Source organism: Telopea speciosissima, chromosome 1 (assembly GCF_018873765.1).
Source record: "Telopea speciosissima isolate NSW1024214 ecotype Mountain lineage chromosome 1, Tspe_v1, whole genome shotgun sequence".
Taxonomy (NCBI): Eukaryota; Viridiplantae; Streptophyta; class Magnoliopsida; order Proteales; family Proteaceae; genus Telopea; species Telopea speciosissima.
In genome coordinates this window covers 20,816,413-20,826,739 of record NC_057916.1, presented here as the reverse complement: position 1 = coordinate 20,826,739, position 10,327 = coordinate 20,816,413, and the positions used below count along the sequence as shown (strand labels likewise).

General features: G+C 38.9%; 2 protein-coding genes across 2 annotated transcripts; one reads left to right on the top strand and one right to left on the bottom strand.

The window, feature by feature from the left end:
- Positions 1-2,604: 2,604 nt before the first annotated feature.
- Positions 2,605-3,751, bottom strand: LOC122667440 (protein FAR1-RELATED SEQUENCE 5-like). The gene is made up of 4 exons (XM_043863743.1): positions 3,616-3,751; positions 3,401-3,546; positions 2,962-3,268; positions 2,605-2,813 (listed from the first exon to the last, which is right to left on the bottom strand). Exons 1-4 carry the CDS (start codon positions 3,749-3,751, stop codon positions 2,605-2,607), a joined length of 798 nt encoding a protein of 265 aa, XP_043719678.1.
- A 3,078-nt stretch (positions 3,752-6,829) lies between these two features.
- Positions 6,830-10,327, top strand: LOC122648891 (protein NRT1/ PTR FAMILY 5.6-like). The gene is made up of 4 exons (XM_043842186.1): positions 6,830-6,990; positions 8,350-8,567; positions 8,659-9,203; positions 9,304-10,327. Exons 1-4 carry the CDS (start codon positions 6,837-6,839, stop codon positions 10,175-10,177), a joined length of 1,791 nt encoding a protein of 596 aa, XP_043698121.1. The 5' UTR covers positions 6,830-6,836; the 3' UTR covers positions 10,178-10,327.

The window sequence follows — 10,327 nt, the reverse complement described above, 5'->3', positions numbered from 1 at the left end:
TCAAGCTCATTCTTAAATTTAGAGCTTTGGCTTTAATCATGGGTTGGTGCTGAATTTCTTCTAGCGTGGCAAGTTATGAGGCTTCAGACCCATGTACAGTTCATGGGCCCATACACTAAGACCCAAGAATAAGATGCTTCCCAAATGACCTTATGTTTTGCGTTTTATTATGACCTATGTATGGGCCTTCAAGTCCCACAATGCTTTGAAGCCTTTAAAATGTTTTTGGGTTTTTATGATGATCTGTGGGTCTTCACGTCCCACAAACTTTGAAGCCTCTAAATGCTCACCAGGCAAATTGGGGAATTCTTGGACTTAAATAGATTGTATAATAATGGCCTTTCATAGTCATAGTACCACTGAGGACTGAGGATGCGTTTGTTTGTATATTTTTTTAGGGGTGCCGTTCTCTATGCCCAACACAGGCTGCACCTAGGCACATGGAGGTGGGCGCAATGACCACCCTGCCTCCCTAAGTAATAGGCACATGTTCCTGGGTGCAGCCTGTGCCGGTCATTCAACTAACTTGGTATAAAGTTCCCATGCCCCGGGTGGAGCGCTAGGTGTATCCTCCTTCACTTGGGACGTGGCAATGATTGTGACTCTTTTTCTAAAATATAGTTGGGTCCGGTCGATTCGAATGTTTCATAGTGAGATCCAACTATGAGCCGTCATCACGATCTTTGTGGTTCCCGTCTGGAGCTTCGGGGCAGCGTGGGAATTTTGAAGCTAATAAATCAGTTGTTTAGGAAGACTAGTGCGTCTTTTCCAATCCCTTAATAAGTTGTTCTCAATTCCCGAATTTGAATTGCGGGAACCCTTGAGTTCAAAAACGGCTCTCTAACCTAATAATGTATTGGGTTACCTTGCTCACCAAAAGATTCTTTTTAACATGTTCCAACATGACGAAGCATATGGCTGTGAAATCACCCGATTGTACCCAACCGCTGCATAAGGAAGACTTTTTTTTTTTTTTGAGAGGCAAAAACATTTTGATTTAACCCGATATGACAGATCCATATTAGTATCAATAGTGACAGGACCGATAGCATGTAGTAAAACCCTGATCAAATCCCACCTCCAGCTTATTACTTGTCAATATTCAAGAGTAGGGGTGTCAACGGACTAGTCTGGGCCGAGCATGCCCTGAACCCTAGCCCAATCCTAGCGGCCCTAATCTAAATCCAAGCCCATCCTGGCCCTGCTAGGACCTAACATACCCTCAACCCAGCCCAGCCAGGATATTTCCCAGCCCAGCTCGGCCTGGCTCTGATTGACCCTGATTGGACCGGATTAGGTGGACCTTGATTGGCCCTGATTGAGGGAGGGAGGGGGAGTAGTCAATCTTAAGTGGATTTGAGTTTTAGGACTTTCAGATGAAAGAGGCTCCTCTGGTACAATAACTTTCTCCTTTAAGGGAGGGTCAAGGGGTCGCCCTTGGGGCTGGTTGTTTTCATTCTTAATTTTAGGCTTCTGTCTTTGCTTGGAGTTGGGAGGACTTCTTTGCCCTCTTGGGTTTGTCCTACAAGTAGTCTTAGAGTTTATCCCCTTAGCTTGTATATTTTCTTCTTTTACCCTTTTCAATAAATTGATTTACCGATTAAAAAAAAACTATCCACATGGTAGGTTTAAATTCATTAGAAACCAGACCCATTGGCTTGAACCTACCCATATCCAAAGAGCCTAACTTAAAGTGCTTGCTTCACCCAAAAAAACAACAAAAACTTCATAGTGCTTGCAATGGAATGGAATATACACATATATAGCTAAACTTCCATCACACGAAGTTACGTGAGAATCACATGCTTGCAGCCAAACCGTGTAAACATTAAATATGAGCATTTTCTCATGCAACATTTAAAAGAATGGGAGAAAGAACACTAACTCGTGAGCGGCGCGGCATGTACCTGTGCCCAGACACAATCACGTGCAAAATCCTTGGTGCCCTCATCAAAAGGACCCACATCCACATTCTCACATTTTTAAGTTTGGCTTTAATACCACTGTCACGGGTCTGACCCAACTATCTCAAAAGATGCATCTATTAAGGTGAGGAACCTCCCACTATGTATGCTCAAAATCTTCCCCATAAATGGGTGATGTGGGACTATTAGGAGGGAGCCGTGACAAGTGGCATACTTCAATCTACTCTTACTTAATTCATTTGTTGTGTTTATGATCATAGGTGTTGTGTAGAAGAACTCATTTGCAACCCATAGTCCATTCAAGTTTATAAATTGAAGTCGTATAAGATAAGTCCTTTATCTCACTTATTGGTATTATCTACCACACAGAAGCTATCAAAGTCTAGTGTAGACTACTTTTCTTCGGTGATTTCCAGAATAAATGTTTTGTGACATTTAAAAAAATAATAAATTTTTGTCATAATAATAATAAGGGGGAGTGCTATCTGCGTGGGATGTAGGTGCTATACAACACGCAATAGCCAATGAGAATCTATGTGCTGGCACATTAGGAGACAAAATTCTGATGGACAGTCAATGGAAACACATGTTTAATTGCTCTCATTATACTATGGACTTAATCAGTAAAGATTATTTTTGGCTGTACATTTTGCATTACTTGAAGCCATGTCCTAAATAACTATATAAATGATTCATTTGTCTCATCAGCTATTAGGCCACAACCCAAAAGCGTACACTGCATATTGTGATTAACACCAGTAAAAGGAGCAAATGAGAACTTATATTTGTTTTTTTTATAAGTGATGTCAAAGACAATAACATCACCAAAAATCTTGTATTGTTCCTGTGCTCTACTATCTACCCAAAAAATCCCAATAAGTTGTTGCTCTACATTGACACAGATATCGATCATAAAAAAACCCTGAATCTGATACCCTTTTACTCTCCAAATAGGTAATTGTTTGTTCACAATCTAACCCTATGTAATTCCTTCGCTTTGACCTTAGTAGATTCAAACAAAATGCATCACTTATACCAGCAAACTGCTCACCACCAGCAAAATCTTTTACAATTCTCATTATTAGTGAAGCTGGTATCCCACACTTATGAAGTCGTTCTATAAGCTCAACTGTACCTCGATGTTTTTTCTGATGTAATCTAAGTCTAAAAGACTCATTACTGTCCACCAATATATGGTTGTGCTCCTTTTCAAATTTATCCATCACCCACAATCCATTATTACTCTTGATCTTCATTACAGCCTCACAATTAGTTTTCTTTGTCACACGAGGCGTGTATTCCACCTTTCTCCGTTTATCAAATATTTTCTCACCTTGAATTGACTACACATAGTATCTTGATACTGCATGTTTATCTAACTTTGAACGATCAACCTTGTATTTCCTAACTGAAAACCCCATCTCCTTGGCATATTTGTCATAATGTTCATATGCCTCATCATCAGTCTAAAATACCATGCCAATAGTGAATTCCAAGTCATTAACATTGGTACTCAAGACTGTCATACTCTCATCCCCATCTAAGCTCAAATCAACAGTTTCTTCTTCATCAGACTCATCAACTGAATCATTCTCAGAAAATGTGTTGTTATCATCACTATCTGCACTTTAAGAATTAACCCAATCTTCATCATCTGAACTTCTAACATCATGACCATCATGACCCACACCATTCAATGTATTGTCACTGTCACTATCACTCTCAGCATTTAGGACATCACTTGACCCTGTTTCATTTCTATCTGACACATAGTATTCTCCATCAATAAAATCATTGTATCTATCCTCTAAATCATTCAAGTCCATTTCAACACAATATTGTATAATCCTGCAAGAGTCTTACCATGTGTACGAACATGAGGGGAAAAAAAAAATTAGGACATAATGTAATTTAACAATGAAGATAGTCTCCCATTTTAGTCAAAAAAATTTTAATTTGACTATGTAAATTGAAGAGAACAAACTAACTTCAACAAAAACTAATTGCAACATCAAGATAACAAAACTAATTCAAAAAATAGTGATGACAATTAGTTTGGCTGACAAGGATATAATAGTGGTGATTTAAGCTTGTAAAATGTATTAGACCAAATTGTACTGGTCCTCACTCCCAGATGGGTCAACAAATTTAAAATGATTTGATTAATTGGAAAAGAAAACTACCCATTACTCAGGTTCTGATTTAGTAGTACCAAATCATTCCTCTTTGATTCAGAGGATGGTAAGGTTCATTCCAATTTTCAAGACACTAAATCAAAACATTAATATCACCAGCAAGAAAAACTGCCAAAATTCAGATCCATTAGGAAAGGTAATCTCTACCTTTTGACCTGTACTATCCACTAGAAAAAGACATTGCTAGAACACTCTATCTCTCTCTCTCTCTTTGTTTGTGTGTGAGTGTGGGTGTGTGTGTGTTGTGTTTGTGCTTTTATTTTTATCCATTAATATATCATAAGATTAATGGTCAGACCCTTATATGTTTTTAGAGCCTTATACTGCTACCCTGTACAACCACACTTCAAAAACTCCCTCGTTTTTCTATATTTTGCAACCCAAGTGGGATTAATTAGTTCCCCCAATTATTTTCAGGAAAAAGAGATTATCATACCCATAATCATTTTTCAAGTGTTTAGAGGAAAGTAGGAAAATCTGGGAGTTTTGACAGATGAAGGGGGTATAGGATGGGCTTTATATGAACTACCTTACACAACTTAAATGGAAGAGATAACTAAAGATACCTGGAGTGGAGGATTGGGATAAGAGAAGAAGTTGCAATCCGTCAGGCTCGTTCCACTGAGAGAAATCCCGCTACTAGAACCACTCTGCCAGCCTATCTTCTCTCTTCTATTAACCCAAAAGATATGTGAAATAGTGTTGCAGGGTATGGAAAAGCAAAATGGAACAAAGCAGAGTGATTAGATGATGGGGCTCTGGATGCTTGATTTCCAAGAACTGAAATTGAAGTAGCAGCATTTGAATAGCAGTAACAATGGAGGAAGTGGAAGATCTATTGAAAAGATTCTAGCAAATCTGTATCCGAGATGCTAGGTTCAGAAGAGGAAATGCTGCTGAAATATTTCACAGCTTCTTCATTAACCCCATCAGCACCAAACCGGCGTATGCTCCAAAAAAGCTCTATTTAGATGATGAATCTAACTAATTTGGAATTGAGCTAACCAAAGACTGTTACAGCGAACCCAATCTAGCCTAACCTTCATCATACCCTGAGCAAAACCTGTAAGATAAAACATTAGAGACTCAAAACGTTAGACATACAAACCCTAAAACCACAAAAAACCAGAGGAAAAGAGAGAAAAAGAGGGAATGAAAGAAAGCGAAGAGAGAAAAAGAGGGAAAGAGATGATACCTGCAACTGAGATCTCTTTATCTTCGCCGACACCGGTGAGTTTCGACCAAATGGGGACAGGAACACCGGTGACAACTTCAATCCCGTTTTACTCTAGGAGGGTGTTTTGTTTTGGTAGTTTTTGGTAGAGGGGTGATTTTGGAATTTCAGTTCGATCAAGGGTAAGTCATAAGACTCATAACCGATACCATATGGTTTGACCGCCAATAGGAGGTCATAGCCGGTTTCTCATAACCGGCAGTAGCAGGTTATGCCAAGTTTTCATTTTATTGTACAGTCAACACAATCAATGGCTCAGATTTCGTTCAACAAAATTAAATGGCTCAAATTAGGCCATTGCGGTTAACGTTGAGTTTAAGAAATAGACCCTTAGCGCTGCGACTACGCACTCTTTTTTTTTTTTTTTTTTTTAGGGTACGAGATAACACATGTATCAATTGAGCTAAGAATACGAGTAAAGTTGACTTTCTTGTACATCAATAATTTGACACTTGTCATATGGTTATTGGTGATGCACATCACCTTAGCAGAACCTTTACAAACCCCCTCCCCCTCTAAGGCTCTAGCCTCTAAGGCTCTAGCCCTTAACCCACTAACCAACTGACCCCCAAACAGTGTTGCAGATCATATCAAACTAAAAGAGATATGGTGTTGCAACAGGAAACTTTTTGATCTTTTGGCTAGTCAAGCCTTTACCTTAATTCCGTTAAACAGTTTACCTTATTATTTTTTTGACCTTTTGACTAGTCAGGCCTTTACCTTAATTCCATTGAACAGTTTATCTTATTTTTTGAATCATGCAGAACTCACACAGAACTTCTGTAACCTAACCTTTAGATGGTACAACCACACCCGTACAACTGTAAAAACTTCCTTGCTTTATCTGAATATATGTTTTTTTTCATTAAAAAAAAAAAATCACTCACCCCCACACAGTTGTTCTTAGGAGAGAGAGAGAAAGTCAAAAGAACTAAAGAAAAAGAAGTTTCTTCAATTCCCCCCACATTACACTCCTGCTTGCTTCTTAAATACATATATTGTAACGCCAGCTGATCTAGAACGTACCTAGTAACGGACTACTGCTAGCACTTCTGCTCATTTTTGGAATCCTTTTAAAGAAGATCGATGATGGTGATTTTTTGTTTCTTATGTTAAAAACTTTGAATTATGGAACAAAAACTTACTATCTTTTGACTAATTGGGTCCCCAAATCAAAACAAGACAACCCAAGTCGAACCCAAGTCGGCTGTAGATTCTATTCCCATCTACGGCCCCCCAATAGTTACATCCCTAAGTGGCAAATTACAGTACCGTATCTAAGTTGCTTCGTTTCATTACCCCATTATCTAAAATTGATTTCCAGCCCACAAGAAAGGCCAACCCCACTTTGCCCAAAGTAAGTAATCTTCTCTATATAAGTAGAAGCAGCAAAACCCAATTCTTACCCACAACCCATCCATCTCTCTCTCTCTTCTTGAGCTTAGCTATCTCTTCCTTTATTAGCTTGGTGAGGTATCTGTAATGGAGATGGAGAAAGGAATGGAGAAGATGAAGAGGGGAGAATTAGAGGAAGTTGATGAGGAGAAATGGGTTTATGATTCATCTCTTGATCATAAAGGAAGAATCCCTCTCCGAGCCTCCACTGGTGTGTGGAAAGCTTCCCTCTTCATTTTCGGTAAGGATCAATACAATTTCCCAAACTTCTTGATTGTAGTTCTCTGCTTCTGGATTCTGCTCTTACCTTCTCAATTCTCTAACTCTATGTCTCAATCTCATTTGGGGAGTAAAAGAAGAAACAACTATGTAAGTTCATACCAACTTCCATAAATGATTACTGTTGAAATGTCCAAGCAAAAAAGAAAAATTAGTCTCACATCGGACATAAATAGGTAAAGCAGATTGCCCCCAAACACATGGAGGTGAGTAAAATGATCACTCCACCTTCTGAATGGCAAAAATACGGCCTCCATGTATCTGGATGCAACCACGCACAAAGAACATCAACCCAAATAGATAATATGAGGTTTATAAGGACTTGAGCATCTTCTCCTTAAAGGGTAGTTTTTAAGGATGAATTCTACCATGTAAAGCTCTTAACAATTACTTATATAGAAACGAAAATGCTAGCTCACTAGCTTTAAGTTTTTGTGTGTAAAAAAGGGGACGATATGTTCATGTGGCTCTTAAAGGAAATTGAAGAGTCAAATATACAAAGTGTACCACAAAAGTTTCTAAAGAAAACCCTCACCAATGTCTCGTCATTCTCTTAGTGTCATATGTTCCCTATGACCCCATAAGATTTGATTGGTGTAAAGTAAAGTGGTAGTGGAGAACACAAAACTCTACAAATATAAATCTTAAATATTACCCTGAAAACAATGAGAATTTCTTTCATCTCTAGAATTTTTATAGTGCTATGCACAAGTTGGTAAGTGGTAACAGCCTAGCTAGCAAGTCATCTCCTACAATCACTTTTGAGTTTTGAACTTTAAGCACAAATGCCCCCTCATGAACTCTCTCTGTCTCTTCCTCTGTTCAAGGGATGGTTCAGAGAATAGGTTCAAATCAAGGCACCCTTGGCCCAGCCTGAGAGACATGATTCTCTCTCTCTCTCTCTCGACCTCCTTATCTAAGAAGAGCAGAGCACCTTAAGGTGTTCTACCTTTTTCTTGGGTAAGTAGTATCCTGTGGCTAAGCATCCCTAAACCTTGGCACCAACCAAATTCAAATTGCATCTTTGAGAACATGGGTTAACACCAGCTAAGCCCACTCTCTAGAAATGTTAAGTGGCTACCCTACCCTGGCTTTTGCAACTTCCACTATTAGTCAGTGGGGTTGGCCCAAGGAGAGTTGAATTCATGATCTCTTAATTGTGAGGTGTTGGTCTTTGCTATTTGACACTACCCCTTTGGGGTTGAATCTATTAATCTTTGAAATCAAAAGAACGTAATCTAACAATTTTACCTTTCTTATAGTTATCTTTAGGTCTTATATTATTATATGTTAACTGTTAACCTTTCTTCCTATGGGACAGCAATTGAGTTCAGTGAGAGGTTAAGCTATTTTGGAATAGCAACTAATCTCATCATATACCTCACCAAAGTGATCCATCAAGACCTTAAGACAGCGGCAAAGAACGTGAATTATTGGTCGGGAGTAACAACAATGATGCCACTGATTGGAGGGTTCCTTGCAGACTCATACTTTGGAAGATTCAATGCAGTCCTAATCTCATCTTTTATCTATCTATTGGTAATTTCATCTTTTACAGATCACTGAATACCCAATAGGCCAATATCAATTTGATAAAATATTAATGTTATCTCTGTGAATGATAAAACAGGGCCTGATCCTATTGACAATGTCTGAACTAATACCAAGCTTGAAGCCTTGCAACATGGACAATTGTACTAACTCCACAAAAATCCATGAGATCATGTTCTTCCTTGCCATGTACATGATTTCAGTAGGAACAGGAGGTCACAAACCCTCTCTAGAGAGCTTCGGAGCTGACCAATTCGACGATGATCATTCTGAAGAAAGAAAGAAGAAGATGTCTTACTTCAACTGGTGGAATTTTGGTCTCTGCAGTGGTCTTGCGCTTGGTGTAACAGTGATAGTTTACGTGCAAGACTACGTCGGTTGGGGTGTTGCAGATATCATCCTCACTGTGGTTATGGCCATTACAATCGTAATCTTCTTTATCGGAAGGCCATTTTACCGATTCAGAATGCCAGAAGGGAGCCCTTTAACACCCATGTTGCAGGTGTCTGTAGCAGCTATAACCAAGAGAAGTCTTCCCCATCCTTCTGATCCTTCTCAATTATATGAAGTACCCAAGATACAGAAAACCCAGGGGAGGCTTTTGTGCCATACACCTAAACTTAAGTAAGTGAAGACACTATAAATCTTAGATTAAATTACATTCTATTTTAACCAAAATTAGGTCTGTTTGTCTTCCTTTCTGATGTGATATTTGGGTATATAGGTTCTTGGACAAAGCTGCAATCATTGAAGATAACAAGAAAGGATCAATTGAGAAGAGTCCATGGAGATTATCTACAGTGACCAAAGTGGAAGAGATGAAGCTAATTCTGAATATGATCCCTATATGGCTATCTTCCTTGACATTTGGATTGTGTGTAGCACAAAGCTCCACATTTTTCATCAAACAAGCCAGTGCCATGAACCTTCAAATAAGCATAAACCACCATGGTTTTATGATCCCACCAGCTACAATCTATGCAATTGCTGCAATTGGAATGATCATTTCTGTAGTCATCTATGACAAGATCTTAGAACCTGTACTGCGAAAAGCCAGAGGCAAAGAAAGAGGGATTGAGATCCTACAAAGGATTGGTATAGGAATGATGTTCTCAAGTGTAACAATGGTTACAGCTGCATTGGTGGAAAGAAAAAGACTAGAAGCAGTGGAGAGGGGAATTAGTCCTATAAATGTGTTCTGGTTAACTCCACAATTCATGATCATTGGTTTTGGAGATGGGTTTGCTCTAGTTGGCCTGCAAGAGTACTTCTATGATCAAGTTCCTGACAGTATGAGAAGCTTAGGAATAGCTGTCTACCTGAGTGTGATTGGGCTTGGGAACTTCCTTAGTAGTCTATTGATAACTGTTGTTGATCATGTAACACAGAGCCATGGGAGGAGTTGGATTGGGAAAGACTTGAACAGTAGCCGCTTGGACAAGTTTTATTGGCTGTTGGCAGCCATGAATGGGGTGAATTTATGCTTCTATGTATTTGTAGCTAGGAGGTCTTCTTACAAAAATGTGCAGAGAAGGGTAGCTGTTGCTGACTCTTGTGATGTGAGAGAGATCAGAGATGAGATAGAATTGATGGCCTGATGATCAGTTAATCCATCTATGTCTGTTATGTTCATAAGGGGAATTCAGATCCTCGTAAGGGAGTGTGATAGCTTTGGTAGTTTGGTACTTTTTATGTTCTGTCTCTCTCTTGTCTTTTGTAATTTGCAGATTAAAAATTCGATCCCTCTT

Bases quoted from the DNA above. Each gene is read 5' to 3' on its own strand.
- LOC122667440 (XM_043863743.1), bottom strand. From the start codon at position 3,751: ATGGACTTGAATGATTTAGAGGATAGATACAATGATTTTATTGATGGA. The intron at 3,547-3,615 runs GTGTGGGTCATG...CTTAAAGTGCAG, and splicing joins CAGTGACAATACATTGAATG to ATAGTGATGATAACAACACA. The intron at 3,269-3,400 runs GTATTTTAGACT...TACTATGTGTAG, and splicing joins TGGAATTCACTATTGGCATG to TCAATTCAAGGTGAGAAAAT.
- LOC122648891 (XM_043842186.1), top strand. From the start codon at position 6,837: ATGGAGATGGAGAAAGGAATGGAGAAGATGAAGAGGGGAGAATTAGAG. The intron at 6,991-8,349 runs GTAAGGATCAAT...CCTATGGGACAG, and splicing joins AGCTTCCCTCTTCATTTTCG to CAATTGAGTTCAGTGAGAGG. The intron at 9,204-9,303 runs GTAAGTGAAGAC...TTGGGTATATAG, and splicing joins TGCCATACACCTAAACTTAA to GTTCTTGGACAAAGCTGCAA.